This window comes from Berghia stephanieae, chromosome 4 (genome assembly GCF_034508935.2).
Source record: "Berghia stephanieae isolate SIO BIC M18660-M18661 chromosome 4, UCSD_Bste_1.3, whole genome shotgun sequence".
In the NCBI taxonomy this organism is placed as follows: domain Eukaryota; kingdom Metazoa; phylum Mollusca; class Gastropoda; order Nudibranchia; family Aeolidiidae; genus Berghia; species Berghia stephanieae.
Window position 1 is genome coordinate 3152237 of NC_088363.1, and position 20000 is coordinate 3172236.

The 20000-nt window shown below is 37.9% G+C and overlaps 1 protein-coding gene across 4 annotated transcripts in view; it reads right to left on the reverse strand.

Moving 5' to 3' along the window:
- Positions 1-20000, reverse strand: part of LOC144969907 (kelch-like protein 5) — a 142414-nt gene that overhangs the window by 91998 nt on the left and 30416 nt on the right. For 3 of the 4 annotated variants that reach the window (XM_078908969.1, XM_078908970.1, XM_078908968.1), the window contains exon 3: positions 12630-12974. In XM_078908969.1, coding sequence (XP_078765095.1) covers positions 12630-12781 — 152 coding nt within the window. In that variant the 5' untranslated portion in view covers positions 12782-12974. Of the gene's footprint in view, positions 1-751; positions 843-12629; positions 12975-20000 lie in introns of those variants that run through there. The other variant, XM_078908973.1, reaches the window with a different exon arrangement.

Genomic DNA, 20000 nt, shown 5'->3' on the forward strand with positions numbered 1-20000 from the left:
TCAACCAGACTATAAAAGTTCATGGTTACACAGAGTTTGTGTGTTGGTCCGTTATACTTCCGGATGGCAATGTTGTGAACTCCTTGGCCAAGCGCATTCTATCTATATAAGCCAATAGGATTAAAACACCGCTGACACAGCACCACGTTCAAGTATTTTTGCAAATATCATAGTTAATTAATGACACTATAACACACAATCATTGCTTTTTCCTTTTTGAAAATATACTTTTAAACATCAAAGTAGCGCCTTCCACCGATATTTAAAAAAAAATAATTAAAAAAAAAAAATAAAAAAATAATAAATAAATAAATAAATAAATAAAAAAATATATATATATATAACCCTCTGATATAACACTTGATGAATGGGAGCGATCTATAGATAGTATGCAGATGACGTCACTCAGGCCTTTGTTATTGTTTTTGCCATCCGCGTTTGTGAGTTGTTCTCACTAAACGGTATCAACCAGACTATAAAAGTTCATGGTTACACAGAGTTTGTGTGTTGGTCCGTTATACTTCCGGATGGCAATGTTGTGAACTCCTTGGCCAAGCGCATTCTATCTATAGATCGCTCCCATTGACATGAATGAAAACAGTAATATTAACGTATCACAATCACAATCTATCAATCAAAACATTATGAATGTCACATCAACAGAGTAAAACGCTCCTCTGTCTCTCCGGTTACCGTTTTGTTGCAGAAGAAAATAGAAGAAGTTAAGTCAGAAAAGTGCGAGAATACTCACCCGGAGCGGTCACATTCGCGAGGTACGTACTCGCTCGCTCTCTGCTCATAACTTTCACGCGCGGCAATTGTAAACACTGCTCACTCACGACACGATCCGATCGCCCGCGATCCTCGCGCTCACGTGCTTTCCTTTCCTTCCTTTCGTCCCAATCTCAAACTCGCCTTTGTTACGGAAAAAGGGAGAAATGTAGGGGGGGGGGGGGGGGGGGGGGGAGAGAGGTGAGGTCGTGCAGTCCTAACAAAGAAATAATAAATGAATCGGACCGCTTTGTCTCAATGGGAGCGATCTATATTCAGGTATTGGATCCAACCAAGTCACCTTTCACACGATTCGTTGCTGTCCACGAATTGTCAACACATTGCTTTGTTTATAAATACTGTAAACATACGCATGTGTCACTTCCAACTAAATTGCCAATAGATAGTTCGAAGTTGACGTCACTCAGGTCTTTGTTACTGTTTTAATGCCATCCGCTTTTATGAGTAATTCTCACTAAACTGTGTAAACCAGAGTATAAACGATCATGGTTACAGCATACAGTTTCGTGTGTTAAGCCCAGTTATACTTCCGGATGGCAATGTTGTGAACTTCTTAGTCAAGCGCATACTATCTATAGGATTCAATAGTCTGATGTCACGTCCGCCCAGCAACCAGCAGCTTGGTTCTCAACAAAGAAAATCGGTGCTTTTTATTCTCCATGCTGGCTAGAGCTTTTTCACATGTCATAATGTGATCAGAATGTATAAAAGTCAAAATATGATCAGAATTAAATAATGATTTTTCTCCTCTGGATACACTTTTATGCTCGTCAGAGAAGCATTTCATTAGGGCGCCGGCGATTATACCGATAGTTTAGAACCGGTTACTAAGTTAATATGCGTCATTACGAGGGAAGTGACGTCACGACTGTTGAACACTATTGCGATGTTAGATATTTTGAAAACTGTGAACACTTTTCACTATGCGGGTCACTCTGAGCACATTTTGCAATGTGACCAATGACCTCGAACACATGGAACGGTAATATAGATAGTTCGAAGATGACGTCACTCAGGCCTTTGTTATTGTTTTTGCCATCCGCGTTTGTGAGTTGTTCTCACTAAACTGTATTAACCATGGTTACACATAGTTTGTGTGTTGGTCCGTTATACTTCCGGATGGTAATGTTGTGAACTCCTTGGCCAACCGCATTCTATCTATAATATTAATATAGATCATCCCCATTCCACGAACTGGAAATCTCTCAACGATGCCAGTATTCGTGTTTAAGTAAAATAATCACCAGTTACTGTCCACCAAACCAATCATTCTACATAATACAAAACTGTTGGTGAACTTTGAACCCTTTTATCGAGGAGAATTAAATGAGAACTTATCACCCAACCGACGGCCGAAACCCAATAACAAAGAGCCACGTGACGTCATCGTCATTCATTCTCGATCTCCAATGAGTCTTAAGTTTCAGCTAACCAACATTTTGTGGGTCGATCACACCAGGATAAACAGTATATCGATGAGGAATAAATAAATAAATAAATAAATAAATGAATAAATAAATAAATAAAGTCAGAGACAAATTCGTGGTTTATAATTATAGACATTGTGTAGCGAACCAAATTATTTTACCCCCCCCCCCCACAAAAAAAAGACAAAAAACAAAAAAAAAAAAAAAAAAACAACAAGAAACTAATCAAAATCAAAGAAAACGAACTAACAAAGACAAAAACAAATAATAAACAATTAAAAACAACAACCATTTCCATTCCACTCGAATAAAATCAGAGACAAAAAAAAAAAAAAAAAAAAATTAAATACAAAAATACGGCCAAAAAAAACCCTCCCCGGAACAAAAAAAAAAAAAAACAAACAAAAACAAACAAAATTAACAAAAAACTAAACAAGCAAACAAGAAAAACAAAACCAAAAAAAAAAAAATAATAATTTAAAAAATAAAACCAAAACCAAAACAAAACACCAAACAAACCAAAGAACGAAGGCAAACGATAGCCACTCTGATGAAATAAAATATTCCCTTCTGCAACTCATAAGGCATCCATTACTTATTCATTATAATATTATCACTGTTCATAATGAAACGTTTGAGAAGGGGAAGATATCGACAGGTGAAATAATTGATGCCATGCAGACACCAGACACCAGACACCGGGACACCAGACACCCGACACAAGACGGCTGCTTGAAATCTGGAGAACACGATGCAGTACTCGGGGTGGGGCGTGTTCAGGGGATGAGGCAAAGGAAGGGAGACAAAACGCTAACTTTGGTGTTCGTTGCATGACAAGGCGTTCACTGGACGGTCGTCGGCTATTTGTAGAGATAGATAGAATGAAGATGGCGTCACTCAGGTCTTTGTTATTGTTTTTTGCCATCCGCGTTTTTCGAGTAATGCTCACTAAACTGTATTAACCAGACTACAAACGTTCAGGTTACACTTAATTGTATGTGTTGGTCCGTTATACTTCCGGATGGCAATGTTGTGAGTTTCCTAGCCAAGCGCACACTATCTATTAGTGAACGCTTGTAGTATGTGCTACGGATAAGCCAGCTTTTAGTCTTTTAAAAAATTTTTTGCCTCAGCTACGGAACACCTCTCTAAATGGCAACGACCCTTAGTCAAACAAAGAGTGACACGTGAGAAGATCGATTCCGGCCCTTTCTATGAATGAATCTCCCAATCTGCTGCACTCTTGACAAAACAACGTATTTAAAATATTGGCCAGAAAACTCGTCCTTCGAATAAATATTATCGATTATCAAAATGTGACCTTCACCTTGGCAAACACACTCGAATCTGAGACTTTTCGCCAAAAGTCCAGGCTTCGCGGAGTTTTTGGAAAGATGGACGTGGGTCATTTTAATTGGTCGATAATACAAAGGATGAGTTTTCTGGCCAAATTTTTAATACGTGTTTAATTTGCCAGAGTACGGCAGGATGCATTGCTACATGTGTCATGCATGCAGATTGTTGGGATTTGGGGAGAAATATGGGCTGGGGGAGACGAGGAACAGGTTACTTGGAATAATATATAAGAAGTGCTGCACGACGGAGGAGGAGGAGGAAGAGGAGGAAGAGGAGGAAGAGGAGGAGGAGGAGGAGGAGGAAGAGGAGGAGGAGGAGGCGGAGGAAGAGGAGGAGGAGGAAGAGGAGGAGGAGGAGGAAGAGGAGGAGGAGGAGGCGGAGGAGGAGGAGGGGAAGAAGAAGAAGAAGAAGAAGAAGAAGAAGAAGAAGAAGAAGAAGAAGAAGAAGAAGAAGAAGAAGAAGAAGAAGAACAAAAAAAAGAAAAGACAAAGAAAGAAGAAGAAGTCAAGTTTAAGAGAAAAGAAGAATGAAGGAAGCATTCGACTCAACACAAACAAAAGAGCATCATCAAGAACTATAAGACAGAAGGCCAAAAAAACATAAGTAAAATTACTCCTTTGTCTTACAGCCTTCGACTTTCATTGACTCCCTGCAATACTTATTATTCTCATCTTTCTCTGTAATATAACAAAGCACAACTAATCTAGAAATCTTCTATCTATCTTCTCCTCTCTACTCTATCTATCTTCTCTCTGTATATATCTATCTATCTCTCTTCTTCTACTCTTATATATCTATCTATCTATCTATCTATCTATCTATCTATCTATCCATGTATCTATGTATCCATCGATGTATCATTCAATCAGTCGATCCATCTATCTAACTCTCTACCTCTTACACAAATCTCTCTCTCTCTCTCTCTCTCTCTCTCTCTCTCTCTCTCCACCTCTCTCATCCCTCCCTCCTCCCCCTATCCCTCACTCCCTTTCTCTACATTAAGCGCTTTTCCCCATGACCCCTAACCCTGACCCCGCCCTCTCCAGAAAACCCAAACCGGATGTGTCACCAACTGTATTTCGCCACTCACACCCACAGCGAGGACAGACGCATCCACCCCCATGACATGAGAGAATCGATGACAAATGAAAAAGTCCCAAATTCCGACGTGAGTTTCAGTGGTGCCAGATGTACTCACGCCCAACTGTTTGATGTCAGAAGGACCTAACCACAGGACGTGCTCACGGGAATTCACATATCAAGGAAAGACAACTTTGACTGTGATATATTGCGTTAACATTATTATTTCTTTTTTTTTTTTTCAAAGAAAAAAAAAACCCAACATAACAAAACAAAAACAAAATAAAAATAAAAACACCCCCACCCCCCAAAATAAATAAATAAAAAAAATATTTAAAAGATAATTTAAAAAAAACAAACCAACAAAACCACAAAAAAAAAACAACAGACACAAACCAAAAAAAAACTCAAAATGAGTCTCAGATTAGAAGTCTCAGGTTTAACAGTAATATTCAACTATTTGGAGATAATTCTCAACCATCGATATAGGAATTATATATAGATAAAAAAAAACAACAACAAAAATCTAGCAAAAATGAAGAAAAAGCATTTTGTGTATGTAGTAAGCCAGATGATGAAAATGATGGCAATCTGGAAGAGCGAGGAAGTCAGACTGAAAATGAAGATCCTAACATCCTGTATTTTTCCTACTGCAATATATGGATGCGAGACATGGTCTATAACCAAAGAATCAGAAAAGAGAATAACCGCCTTCGAAATGAAATGCTATAGAAAAATCTTACGCATCCCGTGGACAAACAAAGAAAGCAATGCAAACATCATGAAAACACTAGGACTAAAAAAGTCCCTGCTAATGAGTAAGATAAAAAAGCTGAAACTCAATTACTTTGGGCACCTGAAAAGACACGACACACTAGAGAGAGATGTACTGGAGGGCATGGCGGTGGGCAAAAGAGGCAGAGGAAGACCACAAAGAAGATGGCAACAGGATATACAGGAATGGCTCAACAACGGCGTAACGGAATGTGGCAGATGGGCACAAGACAGAGACTTCTTCCGAAGGACTGTGTGGGAGGCTACGTCCAAGTGATATGCCACACACACACACACACACACAGAGAGAGAGAGAGAGAGAGAGAGAGAGAGAGAGAGAGAGAGAGAGAGAGAGAGAGAGAGAGAGAGAGAGAAAGCCAGAACACGGGACAATGTGATAATATTCGTTGTTTGATGGAAATGTGAGCAAGAAGAAAGAGGGGAAGAAACATTATGTCAAGACTGATTCACCCGTCTCTTCCATAACGCAGAGCTGCCAACTTGAAATCTCAAAAATTCGTAGTTTCCAAGGGGGGGGGGGGGAGAACAATGAAAAAATTACTATAAATAGCTTTACAAATCAATAATTTGCCATCACCATGATCCATAAATGCTTCAAAGTCCTGAATATAGGATGTAAGGAACTAAACTTTCCTTTTCAACAAGATATATGGAGTCGAAGAGGCAAATGCGGTTCTGTAGCTCGAGCCGAAAATTCGTAATACTACGAGTTTTTCGTAGTACCAGGCAGGTCTGCCTTAATGGCATCCAATGGGGTATTATTATTATTATTATTATTATTATTATTATTATTATTATTATTATTATTATTATTATTATTATTATTATTACAAGTATCCCCCGAAAAGTGAATCAGTGTTTTTTTTTTTTTTAATGGGAGCGATCTATATTCACGTTTTCGTCCAACCTAGTCATCGATCACATGATTTGTTGCTGTCCAACGATTGGATATTTCTCAATGTATCAAAACACGATGCTTTGTTTATGAAAGTTGTAAACATACCCATGAGTCATGCTGAGCAAAATGACCCATTGTCACGTTGGATATTTCTCAAACTGTGAACACTTTTCACTACGTGGGTCATTTTGAGCACATTTTGCAATGTGACCAATGACCTCGAGCACATGGAAATGTAATAGAGATCATGCTCATTAGAGGAGGGTGGACAGTTGGTTTAGCCATCTTGGCATTAGTCATCGTTAACCCCTCGTGTCCACACAGCTCACACACTCACTCTCTCTCTATCGTCACTCCGTGATCGCATTTCGTGACAACTCACCATGTGTTATTTTGGGCTGGGGTGGGCAGTCAACGTTACGACTTGTTGCTTCCCCCCCCCCCCCCCCTCCTCCTCCGCATGTCTTTCCCTCTCTCTCATATCTTTCTCCCTCCTCTCTCTTACTTTCTCACCACCATCCCACTCCCCTCTATTCATATATTTCCCCCCCCCCCTTCTCTCTCTCTCTCTCTCAACACTTCTCCCCCCCCCCCCCCGCCCCACACACACTTTTCCCTCGCCCCTTCACCCAATCCCTTCACTAAATTTTCCCCTTCACTTCACCAAACTTTTAACGCCATTCCTCTCCATCCTGATCTCCACCCTCCCTCCCATATTCCCCCCCCCCCCCCACACACACACACACACAACTTCCATCCTTATTCGACCAAAGCAAAGACGATCCCCACAACAACATAAAACACCAAACAACCAACCAGCCGGCTAAAAGACATCAAATTTTTGCCTTCCATTCCGAGCAGATGAGTCCTCCCCCCCCTCCCCCCCCCCCACCACCTATCCCACCACTTTATGAGATCATCGATAGATAGAATGAAGTTGACGTCACTCGTGTCTTTGTTATTGGTTTTTTTTTTGCCATACGCGTTTATGAGTAAGTCTCGATAAACTGTATAGATAGAACGAAGATTACGTCACTCTGGTCTTTGTTATTGTTTTTTGCCATCCGCAAAGTTCATGGTTACACAGAGTTTGTGTGTTGGTCCGTTATACTTCCGGATGGCAATGTTGTGAACTTATTAGCCAAGTGTATACTATCTATTAACCAGACTACATACGTTCAATACACAGTTTTGTGTGTTGGTCCGTTATACTTCCGGATGGCAATGTTGTGAGCTTCTTAGCTAAGCGCAGAATGTCAACCTTAGTAGCACACCAGTCTGGAAGACGACGACAATGATGATGATGATGATGATGATGATGATGATGATGATGATGATGATGATGATGATGATGATAATGATGAAGACGACGACGACGACTTCATGTCCCCCTTAAACGTTACGCGAACACATTCAGTACATTTCTTTCTAGATGATGACGATGATGATGACGACGACGACGTACGACGATGATGATGCGTTGTCCGTGGAAGTGACTTTACGTTCCTATCTGACCTATACGCTACTGTGGCAACGACAGAATGTCAACATTCAATACATACCTGTCTGGGGGATGCCAGACTGGTCACAATATCAGGGAGGTGTAAATGGGGTGGTGGTGGTTTTGGTGATGGTGTTGGTGGTTTGAATGATGGTTGTGGTGGTGGTTTTTTGTTGATGGTGGCGATTTTGGTGGTGATGGTGGTGGTGGTATTGGTGGTTTTGATGATAGTTGTGGTAGCTTTTTTGATGGTGGCGGTAGTGGTTGTGTTGGCCGTGGTTTTTGTGGATGATGATGATGACGATGATGGTGTGGTTGGTGGGTGTTGAAGATGGTTGTGGTGGTAGTTTTTTGAAGATGGTGTTGGTAGTGGTTTTGAGGATGAGGATGATGGTTGTGGTTGTGTTGGTAGTGGTTTTGGTGATGCTGATTGTGGTGGTTGGTGGGTTCTGATGATGATGGTGGTGGTGTTGGTGGTTGTGGTGGAAGTTGTGAAGAGATGATTTTGGATGTTGATTTTTGGTGGTAGTGGTGGTGATAATCGCTTAGGTGGTAGCGATAATGACGGTGGTTATAATATTATGATGGCGGCGATGAAGATGACGATGATGTTCATGGTTGGGGTACTTATTGATGGTGATAGCAGTTGTAGTGGCGATGATAATGGAGGTGGTAGTAAATATGAAAACGTTGATGGATAAGTTGATAATTTAGTGGAAACTATCTCAAAGCAGGAAATAGGAAGCCTTGCATCATCTCTGCCTACCACGGGAGGCCAAAAGACCATTATAAAAGAATTTACCAAATAACGAAAACCCGATATCATTACTCAGGTGTAAAACGAGTACATGGCCGTTAACAGAGTTGTCTCGGTCTGAGAAAAAATTGTATTATCGCCGAACAGGCGTCATGTCACGCCCTACATGTTGAGGGTTGCTGTTGGCCGGGTACCCCTTGTAAAGCGCTTTGAGCACGTTTAGTGGATAAAACCTAATTTTTAAAAAACTAGATGATTGCATTAAAAAAATAAAATACTTTTTTATTTTTCAAACTTATAATTCGAATTTTTTTTTAAATGGAAAATCGAGACGTGTTTATCAACAAGTCTAGGCTGTTGTGAATACACGGGGTAAATATTTATAACAAGTGTCAGGTAGTGTCTATGCTTTAACTGTAAACAAATGGAATTTGATAACGTCGTCAGCCAATCAGAATTATGTCTTTCTCATAACACGCCAGAATAAAGAGACTATTAATAGATTATATTCATGAGTCATGTATAAGTCTTTACTTTGAGAATTCATAAAGCATTGCATTGTTATGGATCTATTTATGTATCTGATTATTTATCTATTCATTCATTAAGTATCTATCTATTAATTATTACTCTATTTACTTATCTATGTTATCCATCTCATAGTTTATTTATTTATTTATCTAATATGTTTCATGTATTTATCTAATTTTATATTATTTATCAAAGGATCTATCTATTAATTCAGTTATTAATTATCTATTTATTCATTTATGTATTCATATCTGATTATCTGTCACAAGGAAAGATAGAGAGATTGAGCGGGATATATATATATATATATTATATATATATATATATATATATATATATATATATATATAATATATATATATATACATATATATATATATATATATCCGCTCAATTCTCTATCTTTCTTGTACATACATATATATATATATATATGTATGTATATATATATATATATATAATGTTATATATATATATATATGTATATATATATGTATATATATATATGTATATAATATATATATATATATATGTATATATATACATGTATATATATATATATATATATATATATATATTATATAAAAGAGAGAGAGAGAGAGAGAGAGAGAGAGAGAGAGAGAGAGAAAGAAAGAGAGAGAGAGAGAGAGAGAGAAAGAAAGACACACACACAGAGAGAGAGAGAGAGAGAGAGAGAGAGAGAGAGGGGGGGGGGAAGAGAGAGAACAAATTTAAGAGAGAACATCAACAAGAGGAAGTTAATGACCAGCGCCTGTGCTCAAGTGCCAGCAAGCACATAACAACAACGATAACAAACAAACGACAGAGACGTGCTCTTGATATTGGAGTGATATGCCCTACGGTCTTTCTTCCTCTCATTATAGTTGTGACGAAAAGATCAAAGCAGTTGTTTGAGCTCTCGAACGTTGGGGGGGGGGGGGGGGGGGGGGGGACTGAAAGTCATAACTAATTAGTTAATGAAAGATTATCATTAAACATCAGTAGTAGGAGAAAGAATGTGCAACATGGATATTTTGACAAAAAGATATAATATAGATAGATAGATAGATATAGACAGATAGATAGATAGATAGATAGATAGATAGATAGATAGATAGATATAGAGAGATAGGGAGATATAGATAGATAATAGACAGATAGATTGGTAGATGGATAGAGAGAGAGATAGATTGATAGATAGGTAGATAGATAGATAGATAGATAGATAGATAGATAGATAGATAGATAGATAGATAGATAGATAGATAGATAGATAGATAGACAGATAGATGGATGGATGGATGGATAAATAAAGGATGGGGGGGGGGTAGATAAAGAGACTACAGATGTGGCTCTAATTAGTACAACAATCACCACCAACAAAAACGAATAAAACGCAAATTACTGCCATATTCTGAAAAAAACGCGTGATTAAAATTTTTGCCAGAAAAATCATCCTTCAAATTATATCGATCAATTAAAACGATTCTCATTCTCGTGCTGGGGAAAAAAAAAACAACAAAAAAAACCCCCAAAAACAACTTAAATCCAGAAGTTCAAAGAAAACTTCGAGAAGTTGCGGGTTTGAGAGTTTTTGCCAGAGATGAGGGTGATTTCAATCGATTGATATAGTTTGAAGGACGAGTTTCCTGGCCAAAATTTTAAATATTGTGTTTTTTTCAGAGTATGCACGTCAATAAGGCTATTTTCTCTCTCTTTAGTCAGGCAATCAACGCAACCAAATGAAATGATAATACAATAAGATATAGATAGAATTATGACGTAAGCCGTACGTGTCATTACAACAAGGGGTGGCCATAATATCCAAGTTCTAACACATCTGGAGTCGTTCATGGCTCTTACGCTACTTATTTAAATAAGCTGTTATATAGAGCAACATCCACTAAACGTGCTCAAAGCGCTTTACAAGGGGTCCCTGACCAACAGCGACACATAACACTTAGGACGAGACATGACGCCTGTTAGGCGATATTACAACTTTTTGGGACAAAGACAACGCTGTAAACGGCCAGGTACTCACTTTACACCTGAGTACGGTGAGAGAATGTGAGTAAAGAGCCTTTTTCCAAGGACTCAACTATGCGCCGAGCGCGAGGCTCGAACCCAGGACCTTCCGATCCGAAAGCGAGGGTCATACCACAAGACCATATGTTTGTGACAAAGCGTCAAAGAGGTAATAAAACTTATAGCCTGACACTGACCAAAAATAAATGACGTCAAAAGACAAGTCTTTGGCCACAAAAGAAAACTAATCGTGAGTTGTATTCAATAGTTAAACCAATGGAATCGCCTGTTTCCTTGAGCTCTACTAACAACTCATTAGACTCTGCACAAACCTTTAAAAATGACGTCAAACTATAAGTCTAAGAGGGTTCTAGTGTCAGGCTATAAGTAACGATGGCTATGCGTGAACCCGGTGCTTTTTGGAGGTCACATCAGTCATCAGGTCAGTTGGCAGATCACTCACTCGCTTCACTCTGAGTATAGACCAAGCGGAAAGTACTTTGCCCTTACCAGCGTTGTCTTTGTCCGAAAAAAAAAAAGAAAGTAATATCGCCTAACAGGCGTCATGCCCCGTCCTAAATGTTAAGTGTTGCTGTTGTCCAGGGACCACAAGTGAAGCGCATTGGGCACGTTTAGTGGATATTGCGCTATATAAAAGCTCAATTTGTTTTAGCCAATAACAACAAGGGGTCGCCACAAATATCCAAGTTCTAACGCATCTGGAGTCGTTCATGTTTCTTGCGCTATTTCTGCTTGACTTGTTCTGGATAAATGTGACCAAACGTGTCAAATAGGTAATAAAGCGGCGTGAACCTGATGCTTTTTTGGAGGTCATAACAGCTCAGTTGGCAGAGCACACGCTTCACTCACACGGGGTCACCACAAATATCCAAGTTCTAACCCTATCTGGAGTCGTTCATGGCTCTAGCGCTATTTATGCGTGTCTTGTTATTGATAAATGTGACCAAATGCGTCAAATAGGTAATGAAGCGTTCACCGTTTTGACTTGATACATATATTTATTTTCTTCAAAATTTAGCTCGTTCCAACATGATACCAGATGACGGGGTTTGTGACAATGACTTAGCGGAGGAACATCTTGTAATATGAATCTTTGGAAAAAGGATATATGCTATATCCACTTAATAAAAAATAAAACACACACACACACACACACACACACACACACACACAAAACAAACAAAAAAGACAAAACATACAAAAGTCGTTGAGTATCTTGTAATATAAATCTATGAAAAATCCATATTAATAAAAAAAATTCATCACCATCAACAACAACGACAACAAAAACAATCAACAACAACAACACTGACAACAATAACAATCAACAACAACATCGACAACAATAACAACAACAACGACAACAACAACAACAACAAAGACAACAACAACAATAACAACAACAAAGACAAAGACAACAACAACAAAACTCGTATACCTACTCACCAGGTTTTTTTGCTGACGGCTTTCCTCGGCAGGGTGGAGAAGTTCATACGATTGTAAAGAGGCTCCCGGCTGCTGCCGTTGTTGTTGTTGCTGCTACTGTTGGGGGTTCTACTGTGGAAGGACGAGGACATCGCATGAGGGTCATCCCACATGCTGGGTCTGACCGCCGCCGCCGTGGCCGTCGCCGTCGCCGCGACGACCCCCGGGCTGCCGTTACCGTTGCCGGTGCTGCTGCCGTTGTTTGAAGAGCGCTGGGCGTCAGCGCTAGGTGGCGAGGCACGGCGGTGCTGCTGATGATGATGATGGTGGTGGTTGTGGTGGTGGTGGCGATATCCAGATTGCGATCTGTGTGTAGAAGTATAAGGAAAAAAAATATAATATGAAGATTGTTTAAATGAAAGAGATAGCCGCAAGAGAGTCAATTAGAGATAAAGCAAAAAAAAACAAAAAACAAACAAACAAAACAAAAAAAAAAAACAACCAAAAAAAAAACACACAAAAAAAAACAAAACAAACAAACAAACAAAAAAAAAACAAAAAAAAAAAAAGGAAATAAAAATATAATTGCGCTAAGTGGTCTCGTCTGGTGTGACACTAGCCATTAGACTGGTAGTTCCAAGATCCGAGTCCGACTGTGTGCGGCCGATACAAAGTTGAGTGCCCCCAGAAAAAAACCCCGCTTTACTCCTTGAAAAAGGCAGTAAAATAAAAAGTAAACCAAAACATGCAACTAATTTGCTGGTTCTAAAATCAAAGCAGGAAGAGGAAGAAAGATTTTATGCATGATTGCGAGAACCGAATTATAACCAAGGGAGACAACCACTTTAATAAACAGTAACTAGTGCGTAGGCTCAAAATTAAAGAGTTGTATACCTTGTCAGACGTCGATTGACGCTTGGCGTTCAGGTTATAGATAGTATGCGCTTGGCTAAGAAGCTCATAACATTGCCATCCGGAAGTAAAACGACCAACACACAAAACTGTGTGTATCCATGAACGTTTATAGTCAGGTTAATACAGTTCAGTGAGCATTACTCATAAACGCGGATGGCAAAAAACAATAAAAAAGACCTGAGTGACGTCATCTTATAACTATCTATACCAAGCATACTCACATTTTCTGCCCGCCTGATGAATAGAACCCCTAAACAAAAGTATGTGCGACCTTCAACAACTATACTCTGTTATAGGGACTTTAGTGAGAACTCATCAACGAACTTGCGGGTTAACTACAATAACAAAGAGCAGAGAAACGACATCTCTATTCATTCTATCACTGACACTATCATAGATAGTTCGAAGATGACGTCAAACAGGTCTTTGTTATTGTATTTTGCCATCCGCGTTTTGTGTGTTGGCCAGTTATACTTCCGGATGGCAATGTTATGAGCTTCTAAGCCAAGCGCATACTATCTATAGATAGATTGAAGATGACGTCACTCTGGTCTTTGTTATTGTTTTTTGCCATCCGCGTTTATGAGTAATGCTCACTAAATTGTATTAACCTGACTATAAACGTTCATGGATACACACAGTTGTGTGTGTTGGTCCGTCATACTTCCGAATGGCAATATTGTGAACTTCTTAGCTAAGCGCATACTATCTATAAACTGAGTAATTTGGAGGTTTTGTTTGTTTGTTCGTTCTTAAGGGATTTACGGTGCTTGCAACATATTTAGGTCATATTCAGCGCCAGTAAAAAGGAAGAGGTGGATAGTAAAAACATTCCAGATGTACAATTAGAAGGACTTGAGGAAAAAGTAAGACAAGGGGGAATTGGTTCAAATAGGGAACAGTTGTAGATTCCAAGAGCACACTGTCAGTGTACTTAGTTTGAGATCACCTTAAAGTCCCATCCAGACAACAGCACAAGATTCCGGTAAGAGGAATACACTCAAATGTTTATAAAGCATATGTTTAAAAAAAAAACCAGTATACATAACAGAGAGATGATTTACAAGGAAAATAATACCATCTCCCAATACTATAACAATGCATCCGACTATTTCCCTCCCAGCCAAGGACTCCGGCCAGGGTCAGGACGACAAAACTAGGTAATCCCATTCCAAGACAAAGACAGAAAACAATTGGAAAACAGATCAGGGGAGAGAAGACACAGCGACTATCTCCCTGCCCACTATGAGAGGTCGGAAACCCCACCCAGAATCTGGAGGTCGGTGGGAAATAAATCAGAGGTGGGGGGGGGGGGGGGGGGGAGACGAATGAGCTTCTGTTTCCACTTGTTTGTTTTAAATGGTTTTATGCAGTAGTCTATTCATGTTACTATAATATTATTAGGCTTGTTTAGCCGTTTGTACCATTTGAACATGTTATTAGGTCTGACGTTAGATCAGTCTTGAGTAAACATTATTAATGTTATTGGTCAGATTCAGCGTGGGTTACGCAACTGGATGCGTGGGTTGACGGAGGCAGGAAGCAATAACAAACCCACATGGTTGCCATTACCTCCACCATCATTCTCGCTCACGGTTTGTGGAAAGCACTTCATTACAGGCACGTAATAGTGAATCTAGTTTTTGTTTTGAACATTTCTATTATTATTCTTTGTAAATTGACCCATATTAAAAGAAACATACAAACAAAAAAGGCATGACCAGTCACTAACAATGCCGTGTAGTGTGTAGACAGTAACACAGTACGGTGAACATGACTGACACTGACATTGGGGTCGGAATGTCGGAACCATGAGTCGTTCGCAACTCTGCCTCACGTATTCATTTAATCAGTCAATTTAATTTTTATTAAGCTTGCGTAAAACATACAAACAAAAAAGACATGACCAGTCACTAACAATGCAGTGTAGTGTGTAGACAGTAACACGGTACGGTGAACATGAATGACACTGGGATCGGAATGTCGGAACCCAGTAGTCGTTCGCAACTCAGCCTCGCGTACTCATTTAATCAGTCAATTTAATTTTCATTTAGCTTGCCTATTCTTCAAGTTTTTGTTATATTCACCTTTTCTATTTAAAAAGGGTAATCCAAACAGACCATAAACGATTTTATAATAAGCCGACTTCAACTTCCATCACACACGAACTTATTTTGGGTGTTTTTTTTTAACCAAACCGTTTGACTCAAATTAAAGCTTCGGCATTGGATAAGGAGCGAGGTCCCTGTTGCCATCTTGCTTAGTTTATACAGAGACTGGGTTGCCACCTTGGCTGTTCTTGATAAATAGTAAAATAGTACAACCTTGTGCAATATGAGAGAGAGAGAGAGAAATTTTGAACAAAAAACGAATCTCTCTCTCATCCCCTCTCTCTCTCTCTCTCTCTCTCTCTTCCTCTCTCTCTCTCTCTCTCTTCCTATTTCATCTGTCACACTGTTTGACAATCTTCATCACCTGGCTCACTTGTACTTGTAATATCGGGTGTGAGGTAAAATTTTGAACAATTATTATTATTTATAAAATGCAGAATCTTTTCAAATAAACGGATAAAATAGAGATTAATTCTAATCGAACAGTGGAACACAAAGGCAGAATTTGCGAACAATCTAAACATAAGTGTCGTGGTCTTATTTATAAAATGCAGAAACTTTGCAAATAAACGGATAGACTAGATGTTATTTCGATTCGAAAAGTGGAACACATAAGCAGAATTTGCGAATGCCGGTCCAGACATAAGTGTTATGGTCTTATTTATAAAGTGCAGAAACTTTGCAAATAAACGGATAGACTAGATGTTATTTCGATTCGAAAAGTGGAACACAATAGGAAAATTTGCGAATACCCAGTCCAGACATAAGCGTTATGGTCTTATTTATAAAGTGCAGAATCTTTTCAAATAAACGGATAAAATAGAGATTAATTCTAATCGAACAGTGGAACACAAAGGCAGAATTTGCGAACAATCTAACACATAAGTGTCGTGGTCTTATTTATAAAATGCAGAAACTTTGCAAATAAACGGATAGACTAGATGTTTTTTTGATTCGAAAAGTGGAACACAATAGGAAAATTTGCGAAAACCCGGTCCAGACATAAGCGTTATGGTCTTATTTATAAAGTGCAGAATCTTTGCAAATAAACGGATAAAATAGAGATTAATTCGATTCGAAAAGTGGAACACATAAGCAGAATTTGCGAATGTCCGGTCCAGACATAAGCGTTATGGTCTTATTTATAAAGTGCAGAAACTTTGCAAATAAACGGATAGACTAGATGTTATTTCGATTCGAAAAGTGGAACACATAAGCAGAATTTGCGAATGCCCGGTCCAGACATAAGCGTTATGGTCTTATTTATAAAGTGCAGAAACTTTGCAAATAAACGGATAGACTAGATGTTATTTCGATTCGAAAAGTGGAACACATAAGCAGAGTTTGCGAATGCCCGGTCCAGACATAAGCGTTATGGTCTTATTTATAAAGTGCAGAATCTTTTCAAATAAACGGATAAAATAGAGATTAATTCTAATCGAACAGTGGAACACAATAGGAAAATTTGCGAATACCCGGTCCAGACATAAGCGTTATGGTCTTATTTATAAAGTGCAGAAACTTTGCAAATAAACGGATAGACTAGATGTTATTTCGATTCGAAAAGTGGAACACAATAGGAAAATTTGCGAATACCCAGTCTAGACATAAGCGTTATGGTCTTATTTATAAAGTGCAGAATCTTTTCAAATAAACGGATAAAGTAGAGATTAATTCTAATCGAATAGTGGAACACAAAGGCAGAATTTGCGAACAATCTAACACAGTGTCGTGGTCTTATTTATAAAATGCAGAAACTTTGCAAATAAACGAATAAAATAGAGATTAATTCGATTCGAAAAGTGGAACACATAAGCAGAATTTGCGAATGCCCGGTCCAGACATAAGCGTTATGGTCTTATTTATAAAGTGCAGAAACTTTGCAAATAAACGGATAGACTAGATGTTATTTCGATTCGAAAAGTGGAACACAATAGGAAAATTTGCGAATACCCAGTCCAGACATAAGCGTTATGGTCTTATTTATAAAGTGCAGAAACTTTGCAAATAAACGGATAAGATGGAGATTAATTCGATTCGAAAGTGGAATGCAAATGCAGAAGTTGTGAATACCCGGTCCAGGCATAAGCGTATGGTCTTTTTAATGAAACAATGCAGTTTAAAAAATTATGGTCATTGAGTAATTAAGCTAAATATGCAGAGTTCAAATAGATAACTTGATCTGTGAAATTTTTTATAATTAGCTGTTTTTATTCTCCATCATTTAGATTATGTGATTAAGTTTATAATTGAAATACAAACTTTTTCTCACTCATCAATGTTTTGCAATAAAGGAGAGTGTGAGTGAACCTGTGCAAAGAAAATTATTTGATAGAGTGATATTTATCATGCTTTTCAGTTTGTAGTTGAATTCTAGAATGGATTCTTTATAGTTCTCATTGATTGTATGTCAGTATGTCAGTCTTTAGGACACCGATTACCCTAATGCGGTCACAATTTACAATGTGACGGCCACAAGCCCGTTAAACGCAGAGTGGGGTATTGTTGTTTGCAAGTAATGCTATAGTTTTAATAGGATATCTGTCTCCTATTAAAATACATTCCTGTGTTGGATTTTGGATTAAATTGATGTCTTCTTCGGATTTTGGGATATTTAATTTTCATGGATTGTGATTGTGATTTTCAAGACTATTAATGTAAGTAAATGCCCAAATAGATATTTTTATCCATTTATTCTTTTTTTTTTTTTATTTTTTAGTTTTGTTTTGAAGCATTTATTATAAGAAATAATGTACATATGCACTTATACACCAAAGACTGCTTTCAACTGCTTATTATTATTATTATTATTATTATTATTATTATTATTATTATTATTATTATTATTATTATATTATTATATTATATATATTATAATAATAATAATAATAATAATAATAATAATAATAATAATATAATAATAATAATAATAATAATAATAATAATAATAATAATAATAAGTGCATTGAGTGAGTGAAATCCCAATCACGGTTGCCCAAATAAAACTGGCGCTAGAATCCCGACTACCTGTCTAAACGAATGTTGTTTGTACGATACATACTAACTACACGTTCAATATCGGGGGCAGAAAATATACGTTTGGTTTTATGAAATTAAAACAGTAGTCCCACATTGTTCTTTGATGTTATTTGTGGTTGCATTTGCTTTGAAACTTACACATTATATTGTGTTACATTGTTTACAAAATATTTCTGGTACTCGTATGCATGTGTAGTCAACGGTCAATCGTGTTCTTTATTATTTTATTATTAATTTTGGCTTGGCATCTTACATATGTGAATTTGACAGGTTGTTATGGATGGTAATTACTCGTATAACATTAAGTGATTTTTAAACATTTTTACGGCGTTTTAAATGTCTTTCTTGCATTCATTGCCGAGCACCTCCACTTTTCTGTTACTATTTTAACGATCAGCTGATTTTCTCTTGCCTCCCCTTTAATTTCGCGGACTTTTTTCAGAACGAGGCGTGGGAGTGGCTAATAAGAATAGGGATTCACGACTTGTAAATATGTATCATGTATGTACTGAATCGTGTTTGATACAAATGGTACGTGTCCACATCGCCGGAAGTTCTTATTAATCAACTACAAAAACGGAACCACTTCAACAAACAACAACAGTCAACAAACCAAACTCATGTAACACACAGTCCTGACGATGGCTGATTAGGCCTGAAACATCGATGTATCTAGACTAACTCAAACATTGTGGTAAATATTAAAATAATATCATGTATGTACAATATTTACTAGATACACCACTGTCTGAGTCTATTCGGATTGTGTCAAGTATTAAAGTTTTAAATATTTTTGTTGTTGCCTGAAGAAGGGTTTTGAGCCCGAAACGTTATGTGGTTAAGCATTTTGCCGTAACGTTTACTTTTTATTTAACAGTATCTATGTGCATTCCACCACCCTCCACCACGGCTTCTGGTAGCTTGAATGGTATTTATTTTAACCAAACAGACAGCAAACAAGAGAGGGTTCTGTAAAGCCCGTCTTCAACGTGAAAGTAGAAATGCTTTGTTGTTCTAGACAAGACTATACAACGCGATAATATCCAGACAAAAAAAACGTAGAAGTTCCATAAGTATAAATGTGATGTCGAGTAGGTAAACATAGCATTTGAGTAGTGATGGTATAGATAGTATGCGCTTGGCCGATAAGCTCACAACATTGCCATCCGAAAGTATAACGAATCAACACTTAAAACTATGTGTTACCTTGAACGTTTGTATTCTGGTTAATACATTTTAGGGAGAATTACTCATAAACACGGATGGCAAAAAGCAATAACAAAGACATGAGTGACGTCATCTTCATACTATCTATACGTAACCTTCC